Here is a 20,835-nt window from a genome sequence, read left to right as displayed (position 1 = left end):
ACTCTTGTCATGCCAGATAGTAAGGCAATAATCAGAAAATTTTAGGTTAAGTGTTAAACTGCCTCAGCCACAAGTTGAAGAGGCTCCACTGTGATGGTTACCATGGATTTCAATATAAGCAAATGCAGGTAAATATATTGTGGAAAATGGGAGCCATTTTGGAGAAGAAAGGTAAAATTATAGAGGAGGGGAAGACTAGAAAAGAATATGTAGGGTTGAATTGGAATTTGAAGTATTGGTATTAGAACATATGTAATAAAATATACTCCAACAAAAATTAATGAAAAAAAGAACATTATACATGTTATTTCATATATGTAACATATATATGAAACAGAAATATAGATGAATGGGTTTTTGTGTGTAAATATGTATCTCATAGGTCTATCCACTGAGAGGAACTGGAAATAATGACATCTCAGTGACAATAAACACACCCAGACTTGGATTCTAAATATTATTCACCACTAAAAGGAACCAAAACTGTTTGGATTAATGACTGATATGACAAACTTTGTGAAAATCTCCCAAATAATTTATGAAAACAGCAGTGAGGTGATCAGTCTCCACCTACCTGGGACAGTTGATGAAATTTAAATTACATCTGTGGATTAGATGGTAGAACTGTATTAATTTCTTGATTCTAATGGGTTGTACTGTGGTAGATAGGAGAGTGTGTCCTTGTTTTCAGGAAATAGCCACTGAAATATTTAAGGGTAATGGGGCATCATATCTACAACTTGCTTTCAAACAGCTTGGGGATGGGGGTGGGAGAATAATATATATAGAGAGAGGGTGAGAAAAAATGATAAGGTAAATGTTATAAAATGTTAACAGTTGGGGACTTTGGGTGGTTAAGAGGGAATTATTTCATACTATTTTTGCAACTTTATTGTAAACTTGAAACTACTTTAAAATAAAAATATCACATTCTCAAAGACAATCTGAGCACATGGGGAAATATTCAAGTTAAGTGAATTATGCATTAACATATGCAGTATAATCTAAATTTTGTTGAATACAAAATTTATTTAATTCAATAAAATTACATTTTTAGAAACATTAAAAACGTTAACAATTGTCATCTATTAGTGATAGGGCCATGTTAAAGCAAAATAAATTTGGAGGACTTATGCTACCAGATGCCAAGACCTACTCTAAAGCTACAGAAATCAAGTTGTACGGTTAGTGGCACAAGGATATGAAAATACATCAGTCGGACAGAATAGAGTCAGAAATGGACCAATAGATAACAGTCACCTTATTTATGACAAAGCTGCCAGTAAAATTCAGTGGGGATGGGATTAAAAAAAAAAAGTACTTCTCATCAATTGATACCCTATGGAAAATAAGAATCTTGATTCCTATCTCACTTTATACATAAAAATTAATATGAAATTAATCATACACCTAAATGTGAAAGATAAAATTTACAGAAGAAAGCATAGGAAAATATCTTCATAATTAGGGCAGAGATTTTTTAAATAGGACACAAAAAGCTCTACCCATCAAAATAAAATTTCGTAAATTAGACTTTCAAGAAATTCTTTAAACATCCCATTAAGAGAATAAAAATACAACCCACGAACTGAGAGAAGATATTCACAATATACATTTTTGACAAGGACCTACATCTGTTAAGTTCTTAATTTTAGTGACAGTACTTCTTATTTCTAAAAGTTCTTTTTGGTTCTTCTCAAATCTGCCTGTTCTTTTTTTATCATGTGTTATTCTTTCTTAAAGTCCTGATAGCTTCTTCAGTGACTTTAATAAATTTTTTCATGCTTATTTTACATCTCTTTTTTAATTGACTTCCTAATATCTAACATTTTTGGTGTTGTGACTTGTTTGTTCTGCTCTTTCTTGTTTGTTCTGCTTTCTCTTCCATGAATATTTGTTAATTCTTCTTGTGAAATCTTCAGTTTAGCTTTCTCCTTGCCTGTTGGATGGCATGAGTTTTGGTAGTGTTGCTCCAAAAAGGATTTATATTTGCTTTACCAAGAACCCCAGGACCAATTTCTTTTAAGCGTACTTTTTTAAAAAAAAATAAATTTATTTATTTTATTTATTTATTTATTTTGGCTGCGTTGGGTCTTCGTTGCTGCGCACAGGCTTTCTGTAGTTGCGGCGAGCGGGGGCTGCTCTTCATTGCGGTGTGCAGGCTTCTCACTGCGGTGGCTTCTCTTTGTTGTGGAGCATGGGCTCTAGGCATGTGGGCTTCAGTAGTTGTGGTCGCGGGCTCAGTGGTTGTGGCTCACGGGCTGTAGAGCACAGGCTCAGTAGTTGTGGCACATGGGCTTAGTTGCTCCACATCATGTGGGATCTTCCCGGACCAGGGCTTGAACCTAAGTTCCCTGCTTTGGCAGGCGGATTCTTAACCACTGCGCCACCAGGGAAGTCCCAAGCATACATTTTATTGTATGTAAATTATTTCTAAATAAAGTTGACTTAACAAAACTTGAGAAAATACCTAAGATAACATTTTGAGGGACATCCCTGGCGGTCTAGTGCTTAAGACTCCATGCTTCCACTGTAGGGGGCACGGGTTTGATCCCTGTTTGGGGAACTAAAATTCTATATGCCACACACCATGGCCGAAACAAAACAAAGATAACACTTTGAGCATGCTAACTTAATTATTTTGTTTTATTTTCATGTCTTTAGTTTTTATATTTTTTATTCATACAGATCTGGTTTTTGTTGCTTTCTGTAAAAGAATGAACTGGATTAAAAATTTTAAATTGTAGACCTCAAGTGACATGTTATTTGCCTTTTTCCCCCTTAATAAAAAAGCAGACCAGCTAGTCAACCTCACTCACCCAAAAGTCACTCACTACACATTTCCTCCTGCCACTGAATCTTTCATCTCTTAATAGAATGCCCTAGTTTAACTGTATGTTAAAATGCAGACCCAGGGACCAATTTTGGACGTCTCTGGGAAAGTTTGGCCACAAACTTACACAAAATACAGGTCTAGGGTTTCAAATTCTCAGGGAAGACTGTTCTTTCACACGTCAACTTCCCTTTCACTGACCTGCCTTCACAGCCAAGCAGAGTTTTCTTATCTTCTCTTAGTGTTGATGCATGGGTTTGGGTTTTTGGTTTTTTGTACTCTGCCCTTTTACTTAGGAGGCAAATATTTTAGTTTTTAAAAAATATTTATTTATTTGGCTGCATTGGGTCTTAGTTGCAGCACGCAGGATCTTCGTTGCAGCATGTGGAATCTTTAGTTGCGGCACATGGGATCTAGTTCCCTGACCAGGGATTGAACCTGGGCCCCCTGCATTGGGAGTGCAGTCTTACCCACTGGACCACCATGCAAATCTTTTAAAGGTTTCAACTTTATGTAGTGGTATCAGTTTCAGTTGCTCAAGGGCCCAGCCCAGTGTTTTGGTGTTAAAAGAAAAATCTCCAAGCAAGGCTTCCAGGACCACTATTCTCTCTGGAAAGGTGCTCATCAGCTTCCAAAGCTCACTGCTTTTTTCTAGTTACCCCTTCATTTCTAGCATCTGAGGATTTCCCATTTCTCCTGTGACCACAGTTACGTGATTTTTAATAGATGTATTATTTTATACATTTTTGTTTGTAGCAGGAGTACTTACAGATGATTTTCATTTGCTGTCTTGCCAGACCCAGAAACCCCCTTATTAATTTTATAGAGTTATTTTAAAAATGCAAATGTGCACTTTTAAAAATAAATTTATTTATTTATTTGTTTATTTTTATATTTGGCTGCGTTGGGTCTTCCTTGCTGTGAGCGGGCTTTCTCTAGTTGTGAGCGGGGGCTACTCTTCATTGCGGTGCGTGGGCTCCTCATTGTCGTGGTTTCTCTTGTTGCGGAGCACAGGCTCTAGGCACGCAGGCTTCGGTAGCTGTGGTGCGTGGGCTCAGTAGTTGTGGCACAGGCTTAGTTGCTCCGCGGCATGCAGGATCTTCCCGGGCCAGGGCTTGAACCCATGTCCCCTGCACTGGCAGGCAGATTCTTAACCACTGCGCCACCAGGGAAGCCCAAATGTGCAGTCTTATAATTTGTTTTCCAATAGCAAATGATTGGGCAAATAGTCTTTTGAAGGTTTAATGAAAAATTGTCCACCACTTTCTCAGAGAAAGCTAATGAGGGTATATGTCTCCAAATATGGATTGACGGAAGGACTGGGCCTGGACACTTTCTTTTTTACCATGTCTGGTCATTTGTCTTGTGTCCAGACTTCTAATTTTATCTAGAATCTGACCACCGCACCTATTTGGTAAATTGGTTCCCAAAGAACCTGTTTGGTCCTCGGTTATTCCTTCATTCATTTATTCATTTAATAATTTATCATTACAATGTACAATTCAGAACTCAGAGATGCGTACCTCCTTTCCTGGGGGCAACAAGCTACAGCAAGACAGCCACATTTGGTAGATGAATTCTTTATTCAACACATATTTATTGCTCACCTACTATGTGCCAGGTCCTGGTCAACTGCTGAAGATAAAGTGGAGGGTAAGATAGTCATTGCTTATTCTCCTATGGAGCTTATAATGAAATGAATCAAAACAAGAAACTAATAAGCACCTAGTATATTCAGTTCTGCTATGAGCAACACCAGATGAAGATAGCATCCCTGTCTTCTCCGGCAGGCAGTCAAGGCACAGTATTGAACAAAGTTTAAAAAAACACTAAAGTATGTGGTTCAGGTGCAAGTACCTTAGTAGATAAGAGAAGAAGGAGCTTAAAGAGGGCTGGATAGTTAGGAAGGATTTCTGAAAGAGAGGTTATATCTAAAAATGGGTAGGATGGGGGAGAGGCTACTTTGGGGACAACTATGAGGAACCTAGGGTTCAGCAAGAAGACAGTGACAGACTTTCGTGAAAATCTCCCGTATTAGAAGAGCAGAGGAGTGACTAGCCTCCAGCGTCAGGCCCTCCGAGACCCTGCAGTTTATCTGCTCTCCTCAGTCGAGCTATCCTGCTCACAGTTGCTGCCTTAGTCCCAGGCTGTACATTGGGACGTTGCAGAGTCATGCTTTTACGTTTGTGCACACCGGATCAGCCTTTAGTTGCTAGGACCAACCCCATTATTTTTTTATTCACCTGTGTTTTTTTTGTTTTTTGCTTTCCTTAGTCCTTGAATTAATTCCTCGAGTAGAGTCCAATCAGAATAGTTGGCTAATCCTAACCTCTGTGCAAACACCATCTATTCTAATCGCGCATCTAACAGTCAGCCCTCGGTACCGGCGGGCTCCGCATCCGAGGATACGGAGGGCCGACTGTACTATGCCATTTTATATAAGGAATTTAAGTATCCGCGGATTTTGGTATCCACGGGGTGGGGGTGGGGTCCTGGGAGAAAGCCCCCGCGGATACCGAGGGACGACTGTATGCAGTTTCTCTAAGAGTTCAGCGGAAATTGCCCTCCCCGAATTGATTCCCACCACTGCACGCTGGGGCGTAAGAGGAACCCGGCTTGGTAACTTCTCTCAACGAACCAACTTTTGGAGGAAGTCATCGTTGGGTTCCTGGTATGCCCTCAAAGGTAGGGTCGCCACGAGAAGCCAAAGGCGAGAAGCACAAAAGAGGCTGACTTCCCCCGAAGGCAGGCCGTTTTCTGGTGAGGGCTGCAAGGTTGAGGCGTGTCTGAAGAGGCCGCTCGGGAAAGGGCCCTCTGGGAGCGAAGGGTCGAGGCGGGAGGGGATCCGGGGTCCGCGATGTGCCCAAGAGCCCGGCAGTGGGAGTTCCCACCTGCGGCGCTGTAAGGACCCGGAGTATCCGAAGGACTCTGCATGCGTCCCAGGACAGTGGGGGAATCGCGGGGCTGTAAACCTCACGCCAAGCCCCGCTCTCGTGACCTGCGCCCTGAAACACTGACAGCTCTGGACTCCTCTCCGACGAAAGCACGAAGACGCTCTCGCGCCGGAACTTTCAAACCGCAGAGAAGCTACGCCCTCCCCGGAACCGGAAGCTTTATAACTAGCGCCACTTGCAGGCTGGCCAATTATAAAGGGGCGGGGGCCGCAGTAGGAACTGCAACTCCCAGAATGCAGCGCGGAGCTTCCTGTTTCCGGCGAGAGGACGTGAGTGAGTGTTTACACCGGCGGCCCTGCGGCCGGGTTCCTTCCGCGGGACGGGTGAGGGCGCTGGGTCATGGGTCACGCGGGCTCGACGTGTGTTGACTAGTTAGCTGGTCCCGTGGGAGCGGTGGGGTCGTTATCCAAGAGGTAGTGTCCCTGTCCCAATATAAACTATCAGTGACCTTAGGCCACTGACTTCACCTTTCTGAGTCTCGGTTCCTTTGTCTGTAGTATGTAAATGAGAATTCCTGTCTCAGGGAACAGTTGTGAGGATTAAATGAGATATGGTAGATTAAAAGCCCCATTTCCTTCCCTGCCATAAACCTGGAGATGGCCGGTTTGAGGATGCCTTAGGGTCTGCTGGTCAGCCTCTGAAGCCTTTTCTTTCCTCTTACAAAGAAGCCACTTTGGAAATAATAATGATTATAGCAAGGGCTTATCTTGCCTTACAAGGTTCTTCTCCCCTCAGGTTTTTGATTCATTTTCTGGGCACCCATAAGTACTTGGCTTTGGGACAGTAACGACCAAAAATTCTGGTCTTTGCTTTCCAGAGTCTCTAATAATGGGATGCTGGGGAGATTGAGAAGTAAATAGATAATTGTAACCCTTTGCCATGAGGGAATATGACAACAATAGAGGGAAGAGAGAGGGGACAGGAGAGGTTGTATTTGAGTTGGTCTTGATAGGAGTTTGCTTAGAGATGGAAGAGGGAAGATGAGTTACATGCAGAGTTAGCAGATGAGCGGAGGTATAAAGTGGGGGAGAGCTTTGTTTTGAATCCAGGCTTGGGGAGGGCGGGGCAGCCCAGAGCTCCTGGGGAGGAAGGCTGGCAGAGAGAACAGTTGTGAATGTTTTTGAAAGCCAGGCTGTGCCGTTTAGACTTATTCATAGAGGTGGTCTGGAGTCATTGGAGGGATTCTAAGCAGAGGAGTGACTTGATCAGATCTGTGTTTTAAAATGATGGCTTGGGTGGCAGCATGGATATTTGGTAGGGAGAGACCAGAGGCAGGGAGCTTGTTGTAAAGCTGTGTGGTAGTTAAAGCAAGAGTTGATGAAGAAACACAGAGTGTACGTAAGGGAGAGTGTTGGATGATCTCATTTGAACCTCACAACATTCCAATTAGCTGGCATAACATTTTTTTAATTAATTAATTAATTAATTAATTAATTTATGGCTGTGTTGGGTCTTCGTTTCTGTGTGAGGGCTTTCTCTAGTTGCGGCAAGTGGGGGCCACTCTTCATCGCGGTGTGCCGGCCTCTCATTATCACGGCCTCTCTTGTTGCGGAGCACAGGCTCCAGATGCGCAGGCTCAGTAGTTGTGGCTCACGGGCCTAGTTGCTCCGCGGCATGTGGGATCTTCCCAGACCAGGGCTCGAACCCGTGTGCCCTGCATTGGCAGGCAGATTCTCAACCACTGCACCACCAGGGAAGCCCCTGGCATGACATTTTTATGTCCACTTTAAAGCTGAAGAAACTGAGACTTAGAGAGCTGAAGTCCCTTGCTGTCTGTCATAGGATGAGTGAAGAGAGGGCCCCAGGTTCTGGCCTCCTGATGCTGCATCTTGCACTTTTCCAAGTGTCACCCTGAATTACCTCTCATTCAGCCCCCTGGTGGGGTGGGGGCGGTGTAGGGTGGTGGTCTGTCCTATAACCACTAAGGCTTTGTTCCTTTACAGGGAGAAAGAGAGAGCGCGAAAGAGAGAGGATGTCTCTCTCAGATTGGCACCTGGCGGTGAAGCTGGCTGACCAGCCACTTGCCCCCAAATCTATTCTTCGGTTGCCAGAGACAGAGCTTGGAGAATACTCACTGGGAGGCTATAGTATTTCATTTCTGAAGCAGCTCATTGCTGGCAAACTCCAGGAGTCTGTTCCAGACCCCGAACTGATCGGTGAGTCTCTGTGGACTAGGGATGGGCTGCTGCTCTGATCTCTTTTGGGGGAGAATAATTCTGGAATTAAAGGGTAAATTAAGAGTTTGGGATTTGTCTCCTAATGTTAACACTCCAGGGAAGTGATTGTTGTTGGGTGAATAGAAACACAAATCATAATGAAACTGTTGTTGCCATTTTAGTCGTTCGTTATACTGAGCTACTTTATCACGCCATTCCTTAACTGTGACATTGTTGAATTCTTTCTCTGATAGAGCAAGAGTTTGGGGTAGGGAGACTTCCCTGGTGGTCCAATGGGTAAGACTCCGTGCTGCCAATGCAGGGGGCCTGGGTTCAATCCCTGGTCGGGGAACTAGATCCTGCGTGCATGCCGCAACTGAGAATTCGCATGCCCCAACTAAGAAGCCTGCATGCTGCAACTAAGACCCGGCACAACCAAAAAAAAAAAAAAAGAATTTAGGTTAGGAAGGAGGAGCTGGCTAGGGAAAGCCCCTCAGCATATGGCATTTGAGCTGGGTATTAAGGGGTGGTTAGAAGGATTTTTGGTTGGTTTGTTAGAGGGAAGGCAGTGAATAAGGAAAGATGGCAAGGGCATTCTAGGTGGAGGAAGAAGGAATTTAAATATAATTTCTTCCTTCCTTCCTTCCTTCCTCCCTCCCTCCCTCCCTTCCTTCCCTTCCCTGCGTGGCTTGCAGGATCTTAGTTCCCCCACCAGGGATTGAACCCAGGCCCCGGCAGTGAAAGTGAATATAATTAAATTATATTATAAACACAATGTCATATAAACTGACAAAATGGTATAAGCTGGCAAAAAGTGTGTTTTCAGTCATAAAAATATGGGGTTCATCCTTTTATATTGTTGCATTTTTCCGTTATTTAAATTGAGCAGTCTCCATGGTGTTAAGCTCTAGAGTTTTCCCGCGTAGATTCTGTGTTTTATCAATTTGTGCTTGCTAACAATTGTTATTAAAATGTATTTATTGGGCTTCCCTGGTGGCGCAGTGGTTAAGAATCCGCCTGCCAATGCAGGGGACACGGGTTCGAGCCCTGGTCTGGGAAGATCCCACACGCCACGGAGCAGCTAAGCCTGTGCGCCACAACTACTGAGTCCACATGCCACAACTACTGAAGCCCGCGCGCCTAGAGCCTGTGCTCCGCAACAAGAGAAGCTACCGCAATGAGAAGCCTGCGCACCGCAACGAAAAGTAGCCCCCACTTGCCACAATTAGAGAAAGCCCGCATGCAGCAATGAAGACCCAACGCAGCCAAATAAAAAAAATAAAAAATAAAATGTATTTATTAAGTAAGAGTACTTTTAAAAACATATATCATTCTCTAGCTATCTGTCCAATCAAGATAAGGTTCTTAGGGGACAAAAATCATTTAAATTGTTTTGAGGAATAAAATATAAATGAACAATTCTTTTTTTTTTTTAGATCTGATCTACTGTGGCCGGAAGCTAAAAGATGATCAGACCCTTGACTTCTATGGCATTCAGCCTGGGTCCACAGTCCATGTTCTGCGCAAGTCCTGGCCTGAGCCTGATCAGAAACCGGGTGAGAGAGTGCTGTCTGTTAGACAGGCAGGGCTTCTGTAATACCTACAAAGGAAGGAGGGTCTGTGTGTGTTCTTGAGGCAAGGGCCTGGGTGGAACAAAGGGGTGATTTCCTGAGATGATAATAGAGAATATCTGTATTACTTATTGGATTAGACCACATTGATTAACAGAGTACAATTTTGATCTTCTTGCTGCCAACACCACTAACAGAAAGGGATTTGTTTCTCTACTTTTAAGTTCATTACCCACTGTTTTAATGGGGTGGGGAGGATGTGTCTATTTAAACTCCTTTAGGGGGTGAACCTTGTATCTTTTTGTTATTGTTGTTGTTGTTCTCATTAGAAGAAAGCTGGAAACTCCCTGCTTTCCTCTAAATGCTGTAGTGTGCTCTCATGTTAGCAAATCTTCCCACAAGCTGTTGCAGGCGGTGATTTGTTCAGTCACCTCACTCCTGCTGTACTGATAATTTATTTTCCTGAAGCTTGAAAATATTCGAGTGGTATGAAAGTAGCTCTTGGAGAAAACATACAAAGCCTCTAATGCTTTTTTGACTTATTAATAAAAGGTGCTGCTTGGAATTCATAATTTAAATTTTGCATCTGTGTTTTAAAAGCCTCCCCAAAGATAAAGCTGAGCTGTATAAGAGATTAGCTTTGTTAAAAATGGGCAGTTTGATATTTTAATAATGTTCACGATTGCTTTGACTGGTTATCAGCTTGAAATTTTCCCTCTTTTCAATTCTAAACATAAAGGACAAAAAGATCTTCTTTTGTACCCTGATGGGAAGTGAGAAAGAGAAAGGCAGTCTCTGACATCTGGGGGCTGGCCTGGCCTTCAGCTAGGCCTTGAAACATGAACAATTTCACAAGTCACCAACATCTACAAGGACACTCACTCTGGGTCTGTAATGGATCAAGACAAAAACAAGATTCTTCTCATTTCTGAACAGAGACAAAAACATGAACATTGTCCAAACCACAAAAATGACCAAATATCCCTCTATCCTGGCTATTATGAGTGACTGCTGCTTCTTTACCAATTACAGCTTTCATCTTACACTAGTTTTCCTTCCTTCTAGATAAGAATTATTAAGATATGTGATCATAAAATCACCCCCACTTCCTGACAGCCTCCAATCCAGACCAAAACCCTGCTTCCTTAAACTTCTCCCTCCAAGTCACCCAACCAAAGCCCAAATCCTGTAAGTTCTTTCTGACTCCCTCTTATTGAGATGCCCCATGGTTCTGGTGGTGGCATTCTCTCTGTAAGAGCAGTAAACGCAACTTGCTCAACTGTAGATGTGCCCCTCTGATCTTTGGCTGGAGGGGATTGACAGAAAGAAAGTAGCATTTGTTGCTGCTTCCAGCCAGATTGTTTCTCTTTGATATCTCATTTAATCATTACAGTGGCTCAGCAGGGTTGGGTAACAGCATTAGCATTTTATAGATGAAGAAAAAGAGGGTTAGAAGGGTATTTATTCAAGGTCACCTGCTTAGAAAATGAATGTAAAAGCTGGCATGTGAATCCAGGTTTTCCTGGCTCAAGAGCCCATGTTCTTCCCACTGGGCTGGCTGCCTCTCACTTCCAAAGGGTGAAACTAGTTCACAGATGTTAAAGAGACAAGCATAACTCTTAGCTGATTGTGGGCTTAAGATTTTGAGTCCTTTTCATCCCTCCTTCTGCCTGGAGATTTATTTTTGAAACAAACGGACTTTTTATTGGGAGGTGAAAATAAACTTTTAGATTTGAAAAGAAACTTTTGTGACAGCATTTTAGGTATTTTATCCTTGAGTGTTCTTCCAAAAGGAAGCACATTTCTTTTATCTCCCACCAGATGAGATCCTGTAGGAGGAGAAGGTGTCAGTTTCTTCCTTCCCACCTGGATCCTTTTGGTGGTTCTATGCAGAGGGTTACAAATCCCTCTAGGATCTCACTTAGGCCTGCTGTTTGAGCAGGGGTGTGTACCCCGGGCTCCAGCCACCAAGAACGACTTACTGTTCCTTCGAAGCACCTCTTACATTCTTCCATGCCTTTGCACTCGTTCTCACTTAGGCCTGGAATATCTTCTCTTCCCAGTAAACATCTGCTTTACCTTAAATACCCCTCTCGAACGTTCTCTTCTGGGAGGCAGCTCTTTGTGGTCCTCCCTCTCGGTAATAGCTGTCTGCCTCCGTGTTCCTAATGCCCTCGCTGTGGTCCATGCCTCTGTTGAAGTGCTCAGCAGGGTATTTTGTAATCGTGTGTGTGTGTTTAATCCAGTCTCATTTCTCCTACTGTTAAGTTCCTTGATGGCAGGGACTCTCACTTTTTGTATTCCTGGGCCTTGCACAAAACAAGATTTACTCCAAAATCATGGAGTAAATGCTTAGCACAGGTTTGTTGAATGAATAAATTAGGTAATTTACTTGAGGTGAGTATTTTTCAGAAGAGACATCCCTCATGATTAGAGCTATAGGTAAGGATGGGGTTGCCGCACTGAACCCTAGGGGTGCTGTTCACCTTGCTCTGGGAACGGTGCGTCTGCAATTGGGCAGTACGCAGTCCATGCAATCACAAGTAGCCGTTTTGGGTGAGGGTCACCACACTTTTAAAAGTGTGACCCAGGGAGAACTTCCTGCCTACTCCCCCTTCTTTTACCCTAATTTCTTTACCTGTGAGATGGGCTGATGTCCTAAATAGTAAAGTGACCAAGTAAAACTAAGACAACTGCTAAACTTTCCCATATATGTGAGTCACTGTGTCCAAAGATCAAAAAGGAGCTTTGAGTCCCAGTGACATGCTTGTTTTTGGACACGTGATGAGTTGGTTAAGAACCCTAGAAGTACAGTGTTTTCTTGGTCGTTCTTGTATTTGTTTTTTTTTTAATCAAAATAATATTACAGAGGCCTGAAAGAAAATATCCAAAAGAAAAGAGTGACCCCTGATCCTGTCACCCTAGCTTGTCCCCTTCCAGCCTTGGCCCACGTGCACACTGACACACATCACAAAGTTTTACTAGAGAATGCACATACAACTATGTTCTATTTCTTTCTCTTAACATATTGTGTCAACATAGCTCCATATTGTTCAGATGGCTTGCAGCACTTATTTTAAATCACTGCACAAAAGTCTGCTGAGTTCCTTATACCCTCCTCCTTTTCAAATGTGAAAAGCCTAGAACTCTTGCAGTGGGATATTGATCAGAACAGTCTCTTTCATGTGGTAAGATTCCCCTCTGCTGGAACTTGAATTTGTTTTATCTACTGAAGATGCTTAAAAGAGAGTGCAGTTTTCACATCTGTGGCGTAAATGTTTTTTTCTGATCAGGTGCCCATTCTTAGTGGGGTGATGAGGGAAGGGGACCTGCATCTGGGCACTTGCTGAAGTGATGTTGTGTGTCTGCAGCAGGGGCAGGGCCGGGTTGTAGGGTAACTGAGTGTCTTGTCCCCAGAACCTGTGGACAAAGTGGCTGCCCTGCGGGAGTTCCGGGTGCTGCACGCTGCCCTGCACAGCAGCTCCTCCTACAGGGAGGCGGTGAGTATGTGCCCAGCCCCTGCGAGATGCTTGCCAGGCCTGCTGGAGAAGGGTTGAACTCGAGTGGTGTAGAGAGGGAGCTGGAAGCCGGTTGCCATGGCTCCCAAGAGTTCCTTGGGGAGTTTTTGCCATGTCTGTGGGTCTCAGTAGAGCCCTATCTTCCCCCAAAGAGGCTCTCAGCTAGGCATTGTTGATTCCCTCTAATGATAATGATACAACCTCTCCTGACATTGGCCTCATGGAATGAATATGGTTACAGCAAAGGATGCATGTACTGTTTCTGCTGGGCCTCATTCTTTGACTTTGGCTGAACTGCCTGCCCCCCACTCCTTACCAGGATTTCCTCACTGGGAAAATGCACTGATGTCTTTCTATAGGAGAGTCGATAAGCAAGATTAATACAGCTGCAAACTTCCCAATATATGTAATTGTGTGGAGATTGAAAAGGACTTTTGGGATCTAGAGAAACCTTTGTTATTGGGCTTATAATGAGAGCTTTTATTTTGGAAGCACTAGAACTGTAAATGGGGGAAAAGACCAGAGATTGAAGGTTTATTGTGATCTTGCTTTTATATTGTTTGTTTCTCCTCCAGTAAGCCATGATCTCAGAGAAAAAAGAGGTTCATCTGTTTCCTGGGGCTACTGTCCCATTGCGGTGGTGTATGTGCAAGCACTTAGAGGGAGGAAGTACTTCAGCAGAGCGTGGGTATTTGCTGAGTGCATTGAGCTACTTGGAGTGCTCAGCCCTCCCCACTTCTCTTGCAGGTCTTTAAGATGCTCAGCAATAAGGAATCTCTGGATCAGATCATTGTGGCCACCCCAGGCCTCAGCAGTGACCCCATTGCTCTTGGTAAGTGCAAGGCTGAGCTTAAGGAAATAGGAGCTGTTGGAGAAGGAGAAACCAGGAGGAGGCAATGACCTTAAGGAACCTTTGACCATCTTGTGAAGAATCATTGGTCTTGTGGCTGGAGGGGGAGTAATCCAGATGGATTCCATACACCCAGCCCTCCAAGAGTTGTCAGTCCCGCAGCGAAAATATGGCCTAACTAACATCAGAAATGAGACTATGAGGAAGCCATGTGAGGGCAGCTGTTAGCCCAAACCACAGCCATCAGGGAACACTTCATGCACACCTTGATGGATAAGGGAAGAACCCAGAGATAAGGGGAAAAGAGGCTGGTGTAGTGGTACACAGCGTGTAACCTAAGTGCGGGGGGCAAGTAGGGAGCAAGATGGAGAGCACGTGGTTGTGCTGCTGGGGCTTTGTGTCCCCCGCTTCTCGTGAGGGCTGCTTTGTAGTCTTGTCCCTGTTAAGCCGGTCGCTCTGAGGCCTGAAGTCTCTTCTCCCCACTGGATCTGGCTAAATTTCCAGTCTCTGAGGTGAGCCCTGTTCTCCTTCAGGGGTTCTCCAGGACAAGGACCTCTTCTCTGTCTTTGCTGATCCCAACATGCTTGATACGTAAGTATACCCATCTTATTAAGGGGACCCTATCTCTCCTCATGGTCGGGCCAGAAACCTAATCGTCGCCCTGTATTCTGCTCTTGGAGCCCATCCCCCAAATCTGTCTTCTAAATGTGTCAGGAGGTGAGAAGGAGCAAGGGCTATGGGGGGAATGACAAAGCCCAAGGGCAGGGGCATGCAGAGATGTTGGGATGAAGCAGGGTTCTGAGAGAGGTGGCTTTGCAGGCCAAGCTCAGTTTAGATCTCATTCAGTAGATATTAGGGAGCCTTTGAAGGATTTTAACCTGGGAAAGAAACAGGTATACGTACATACACCCCAAAATTTTAGAGCTGGAAGGGATAGTAGAGGTTGTGTCCCCTTATTTGCAAGTGAAGAAAACAGCCAAAGCCTGGAAAGAGAAGGGACCTGTCAAAGATTGCCCAGTGAAGTAGTGGTGGAGTCAAGACCAGAAACTGACCCCTGAGCCTCCTGGGCTGTGCATGTCCCATCATGCATTGCCGGAGGGGAAGGTGAAGCATCTGCAGGGGGTTCCGGGGGCGAAGGCCTTGCTGTTGCTGGGGACAGAGCAGCAGGAGCACAAGCCGACTGGAGGGAGGTGCTGAAGACTGGGAAATTGAAGGGCAGGCGTGGGTAACTTGATTGTTGTGAGGGGCACCCAGAATTCTGTCATGGCCAAGGGTGCTCTTTCCTTCTTAGTCACCCTTGGGTTTCTTCCTGCCCCATCTCAGGTTAGTGCCTGCTCACCCGGCTCTGGTCAATGCCATTGTCTTGGTTCTGCACTCGGTGGCAGGCAGCACCCCGCTGCCGGGGGCCGACTCCTCTTCCCGGGGCATGCCCTCCAGCTCGTACCGGGATATGCCAGGTGAGCCCCAGGACAGTGGAACGCAGGCCCCCTCGGGAGCGGGCAGTGGTCCGGGGGTTGCTTTACTCAGCAGCTATGTACAGTGCTGGCAGAGGGCGTTCCTCGGGAACTCTCCGTTTGAGTCAGGGAGTGCATCTGTCCTGTAATTTTCCAAGCGGAGAGATGAAAATACGAATTTGGAGAGTAACTAGAGCTGAGATTCTGGAGCTGCGCCTGTGCCTTTCTGTTCCTCCTCCTGAAATCTGTTCTCCCTCCTCCAGGTGGCTTCCTGTTTGAAGGGCTCTCTGATGATGAGGATGACTTTCACCCAGTAAGTGGCCTGGCTGCCTGCCATTTGGGGGAGTTGGTGCTGGGGATGTACCCCTCCCTGGGACCTGGCACGCCCCAGCTGGGAGGTGATCGGAGGCCCTTTGGTGACCCAGCTATGTCATACTATTGCTGTCTGAACCTGGCAGCTTGGGGAGGTTCCCCAAGAGCTGTTTGTGGAGCGGGGGTGGGGTTCACCTGAGAATGTCACAGGGCTGCTTCCCTGATTCTTGGTGCCTCTCCTGTTCAGAGCGCCAGGTCCACGCCCTCGAGCAGCACACCCAGCTCCCGCCCAGCTTCCCTGGGGTACAGTGGAGCTGCCGGGCCCCGGCCTATCACCCAGAGCGAGCTGGCCACCGCCCTGGCCCTGGCCAGCACTCCGGAGAGCAGCTCTCACACGCCAACTCCCGGCACCCAGGTATGGAGAGAGGGCGGGAAGATGAAGGCCAGGCCCCTAAGGGAGAAGGTCCCAGTGGTAGAATGGATTTACCTTTGCTGATCCTGGTGCTAGATCTGCTTTGAGCCGAACTCTACCTGGAGCCCTGGTGGGTTTCCCGCTGCAGCTCAGGCGACCTCCCCTCACCAGCCTTTAGGGCTTAGAAGTCTGGGGTTCATCACGGGCCTGATTAACTCCTGCCAGCACTTTGGAAGAACCTCCCGTCACATAATATACCCTTCCTTGTCCCTGAAAGTGGCCAAACATCACAGGCTTAAGCATTCCTGGTGACAGTCACTCCAGCTTCCAAGGCCATCTCTCCCAGTGCTGGGTCCTAGGCTAGGTCAGGGGCTCCATTCCATCTCCCTGGAGCAAAAGAGAACAGAACCTTCCCTGCCCACATCGAGAGTTTTTGGGTACCTCTGTGTGGTTGTCTCATGCAGGCCCCTGCTGGGAGGCAGTCGTTGGGCACCCAGGGGCACCCTGGGGTGATGTGACAGCAGTGGGTATGTGCTGGGAGACTGAGGTGGCTCTGAGCGTGGCACTGACCCTGGTTTTGACCCTGGTTTGTCTCTAGGGCCATTCCTCAGGGACCTCCCCAATGTCATCTGGCGTCCAGTCAGGGACGCCCATCACCAATGATCTCTTCAGCCAAGCTCTACAGCATGCGCTGCAGGCCTCCGGACAGCCCAGCCTTCAGGTCAGTCTTCCCCACTCCTGATGTTCACGTGGCTTCTTAGTTACTTTGGACACTGAGCTTTCTTCTGCTCTCTGGAGGCCCTTCCCACTTGGCCACTTGGCCTGCTTTGCTCCAGGAGCAGCTGGCGCGTGGCAGTGTGACAGGAGAGGATGCTCCCAGCACGGGCAGTTGTCCCTGTGGCTTCCACTCCTGCACCCAGTGACCACGGCCTGGCTCCGCTGACCACCTGGCTTGAATACTTGTGGCAGTTTTAATTGAAGAGACACTCACCCATTCTGTGAGCGGTGACTGAGCCTTGAGCATGTATATACCAGGCCTGGGTCCAGCTCCTGGGGTAGAGACGAGCCAGTGCTCATCCCTGCCATGGAAGGACGCCGGGCAGTTACTGCAGTGAGGGAGCAACAGGGCGAGAAGCCCAGCCCAGGCTTGAGGTGAGGGCCTAGGTCAGGGAAAGCTTTTCTGAGGAAGGGGTGTTTGGACTGACTGTCAAAGAATTAGTTAGAGGTTAGCCAGGCAGGGAAGGGGTGTTTGGTTGAGGGGACATGGTGTCCAGGCAGACACAGCCACTTGTTTGAGTGAATGTGGAGGTACAGGTGACAAACTCAAATAGGCAAGACCAGAAGGCGGTGTCCTTGTGCGGAAGATCCTGAGATGGAGCCAGAGTAAAGGAGAGCAGGAGCCTGAGTGTGAGGGCCTCATTGAGCGCCTGCGTAAGGAGATTAGTCTTGTCCTGTGGTCACCAGGGAGCCGTGGAAGATTTTAAGCAGTGGGTGACACTATCTCCCCTGCGTCACGGAATGTGGAAGCTTAGCTAGCAGCTAAGTGCATGACCCAAGGGGTTCACGTTTTACTGCATGCCTCTGTGCACAGGCTGTTTGCTTCACTCTCTTTCCTTTGCTCCTAAGCCTGGGGCATGAAAGTCATTTCTGGAGCTTGTCCACGGTCATCAAGCCATTAAGTGATAGAGGCAGGGTCAGGCCCGTGTGGTTTTCGCCAGTCCGCGTGGCCCTGGTGGACAGCGAGGGGAGCGGGAGCAGGACCCATGGGCAGCTGGTCCTTTCCGTTCCTGCATCTGCCCCATCCTGCTGCCTGTTCACTCTGCTCTCCAGCTCAGAAGCTTTCATGTCTCTCCCTGGCCTGTAACATGAGTTTGAGTTGGTTTATGTGGTTTTATAAAAGCCCAGCACATCCTCACCCTTGCCTGCCTGCTTCTCTGAATTTGCATTTCATCCCCACTGCCTTCTTCTTCCCATAGTGTGAACACAGCCTTTTCCCTCAGGTGTGCACTTCCTTCTGCATGGGATAGAGATATTGATGAAGCTTTGAAAATACGAAATTTCTTTAAATCATTATGGTAGAGAAGGCCTTTTGTAGCTGAAAGTCAAAATCGAGGAACCATTGTATAAAGAGTAAAAGATATTTTGAGTTAATAAATGTGAACGTTGCTGCATAGCAAATCAAACCCAACCAACCAACCAACCAACCAACAAAAAAAACAAGCGAAGTCTGAAAGCTAATAACAAACTGGGAAAGAAATCTGCACGTATCAGACAAAGGGCAAAGCCTCCCTGAACTATAGAAGTTCTTGTGGTTTAGGACCAAGAACGCCATAGAAAAATGGGCAAAAGACATGAACAGACTATTCATGAAGAAGGAAGTACAGATGGCCCTTAAAGCTGTGTAATTCCTTGCAGTCCCATTTCTCGAAATTTATCCTGAAGATGTATGTGCATGTAGAGGATGACATTTGTAACAATCAGTCACTGCAGTGTTGTTTGTAATGGCAAAGACTGGGAACAGCCCAATTGTGGTACATTTCAGGACATCCACAAGTTGGAATGTTATACAGTTATTAAAAAGTTCTTTATGTATTGGCCTAGGGAGCTCTCTAGGATACATTAATATGTTGGAAGAAAAAAAGAGGGGTATAAGCAAAGGGTAAATATAGGAATATATATTCATATTTCTTCAAAGAAAATAAAATAGGTTATCGGGGTGGGGAGGGGAGTAGATGAGAGTGAGACTTTTCACCGTGTATCATAGTAAAAAGCGAAGTTAGTTTAAAAGTGTACCCCCCACCCGTTTGTGTTTGTGTGTGTGTGTATACATACAGCAGGAGAAAGAAAGTAACTTAATCTTTTGCAATTTAGACATTGAGTACTTTGTGATTTCTCTTTTGATCCTTATGTTACATTTTCCCCTGTTTTATTGGAAAAACTTTTACTGTAATTTGTTCTGTAAACCCTCAGGCCTCTCTTATAGTTCTCCTAGAAGCACTGTGTTGTATGGAACTTCACATCAGCAACTTTGCTGGGGGAACCCACCTTTCTCTCTCCCCCTGAAAGGACAGACATAAGCAAGTCCCCGTAGGAGCCTAACTAACAGCTTCTGCCTGTCCTGTCTTTCTGCAGAGCCAGTGGCAGCCCCAGCTGCAGCAGCTGCGTGACATGGGCATCCAGGATGATGAGCTGAGCCTGCGGGCCCTGCAAGCCACCGGGGGGGACATCCAAGCGGCCCTGGAGCTCATCTTTGCCGGAGGAGCCCCATGAACTCCCTGCTCCTCCTGAGCCCCCAGCAAACTGCCAAGGCCGCTGCCCATGGGAAGCACTCTTGAAGGTGCCCCATCCCTCCTCTCCCCAATACATCTGATGGTCGACCTTCTGCTTTGCCCAGTGCTTGGCCTTTCTGGCTGATCTGAGCTGGTAGAGGCAGTGGGGCAAGCATGGTGTGCAGGTTTTTGTGCCGTGGCATCAGGGAGCACAGCTGGCCCCTGCTTCTGGGCCCTGGGTAGAGAATTTTAGATCCATGTCCTGAGATGCTGCGTGATGCCCACACTGGTTTTTTGGCAGAAGTTTCCAGTGATAGCCCCCAGAGCCTTTGGTGCTTTGGGTGTGGCATCCTCAGGATGTGCCCGAGGACTGCTGCCCAGTCTCCCTGTGGCTGCTGTGTTACAGCTGTGTCCAGAAGAGGCTGTGCTTCTGAGGTGACCGGTCTCAGGAGGGGCCAGGTGGACTTCCGGGGCAGCAGGTCGGGGAAGCTCACCCTCCACGTCGCTCCCTCTTCCAAAGACTTTCAAAAGATTCCTTGTCCCTCCCCTGGCCTAGTCTCACCAGGCACTCTTTGATGCCTGTTCTGTAATGATGCCAGAATCCAGGCCTCAGAGCCGTGCCAGGAGGCAGGGCCCTCTTCTCTCTCCTGAAGGTGTAAATACAAGAGCAGTTAAATAACAATACTAAACAACAACACCAACACAAACAGGACCCAGCTTTCATACTGAAGAGAGGGCACGAACCCCCAAGCTGCTGCTCCATCTGCCCGAGCTCTCGTTCCCCTGGCACAGTGTTCCCTGGCGCATCGCAGACATGTCCAAGTTGAGCGAGTGGGTTTCATGTGCTTTGAATACTTTGTCAGGAAGAAAACCCTTCAGCTGGTGTTTCGGTGGGAAGTTGCTCAGAAGTCTGCTCCTGCTGTGTCCCTTTGCCAGAGGTTTCATCCACAGCCTCCACAATCACGGTCATTAGTCTTCTGCTTGTCACCTCCTGGGACAAAAGGTTTACCACTGATAAGGACTGCCTACTCTGTCCTTTGTTCCCCAGAGCGTTTACCCCTTGGCTCCCTCTGCTCTGTGAGCTGGGCTCCGTGAGTTCAGGAGAGTGGTAGGAATTCACTTGCCCTTTGACCTGTCCTCCTGGTTTTGGTCCCCAGCACGTCCTGTTCCTCTCTCTGGATGACCACCAATCTATCAGTGATACTCTTATTAAAGAGAGGTACTTGGGAGGCCCCACTATTCCAGATATGGCCTGGACGGCAGGCCATATCTGGAATAGTGGCCTGCCAGAAAATGTGAAGTCTCCACATTTCCCTCTCCATCCTAGAGTTAATGTTGAGGGGTGTTTGCATTGGCTGAAAAGACTCAGAGCTCACCAGGCTTCTTGGTGCCAGGCCTCTTTGTTCCTCAGTGGTCTGCCTGGAGCCCAGCTGCTTCTTCGTGGTCGGGAGCAAAGACCAGGAAGCTCTGTCTTTGAACCTGATGTCTCTGGTTTGTGATGGAAAC

The 20,835-nt window shown here is 46.6% G+C and overlaps 1 protein-coding gene across 3 annotated transcripts; it reads left to right on the top strand.

Moving 5' to 3' along the window:
* The first annotated feature begins 6,011 nt into the window (after positions 1-6,011).
* Positions 6,012-19,442, top strand: UBL7 (ubiquitin like 7). Of its 3 annotated transcripts, none has more exons than XM_082386770.1 (11): positions 6,012-6,110; positions 7,731-7,943; positions 9,380-9,499; positions 12,932-13,014; positions 13,780-13,864; positions 14,416-14,473; positions 15,206-15,339; positions 15,600-15,649; positions 15,896-16,063; positions 16,659-16,781; positions 19,193-19,442. In XM_082386770.1, exons 2-11 carry the CDS (start codon positions 7,760-7,762, stop codon positions 19,328-19,330), a joined length of 1,143 nt encoding a protein of 380 aa, XP_082242896.1. In that variant the 5' UTR covers positions 6,012-6,110; positions 7,731-7,759; the 3' UTR covers positions 19,331-19,442. The 3 variants fall into 3 exon arrangements, with proteins under 3 accessions (XP_082242896.1, XP_082242898.1, XP_082242897.1); XM_082386771.1 differs by having other exon boundaries at positions 6,110-6,200; XM_082386772.1 differs by lacking the exon at positions 7,731-7,943 and having other exon boundaries at positions 6,049-6,110.
* The last annotated feature ends 1,393 nt before the right edge of the window (positions 19,443-20,835 follow it).

The sequence above is a fragment of the Balaenoptera borealis genome, assembly GCF_965194805.1.
Source record: "Balaenoptera borealis genome assembly, chromosome: 3".
NCBI lineage: Eukaryota > Metazoa > Chordata > Mammalia > Artiodactyla > Balaenopteridae > Balaenoptera > Balaenoptera borealis.
Note: the sequence above shows the minus strand (reverse complement) of the source record. Positions and strands in the feature narration are given on the sequence as shown.

Excerpts from the sequence above, each read along its gene's own strand:
- UBL7 (XM_082386770.1), top strand. The coding sequence starts at position 7,760 with ATGTCTCTCTCAGATTGGCACCTGGCGGTGAAGCTGGCTGACCAGCCA. Across the intron at positions 7,944-9,379 it reads TCCAGACCCCGAACTGATCG|ATCTGATCTACTGTGGCCGG; the intron begins GTGAGTCTCTGT and ends TTTTTTTTTTAG. Across the intron at positions 13,865-14,415 it reads CAGTGACCCCATTGCTCTTG|GGGTTCTCCAGGACAAGGAC; the intron begins GTAAGTGCAAGG and ends GTTCTCCTTCAG.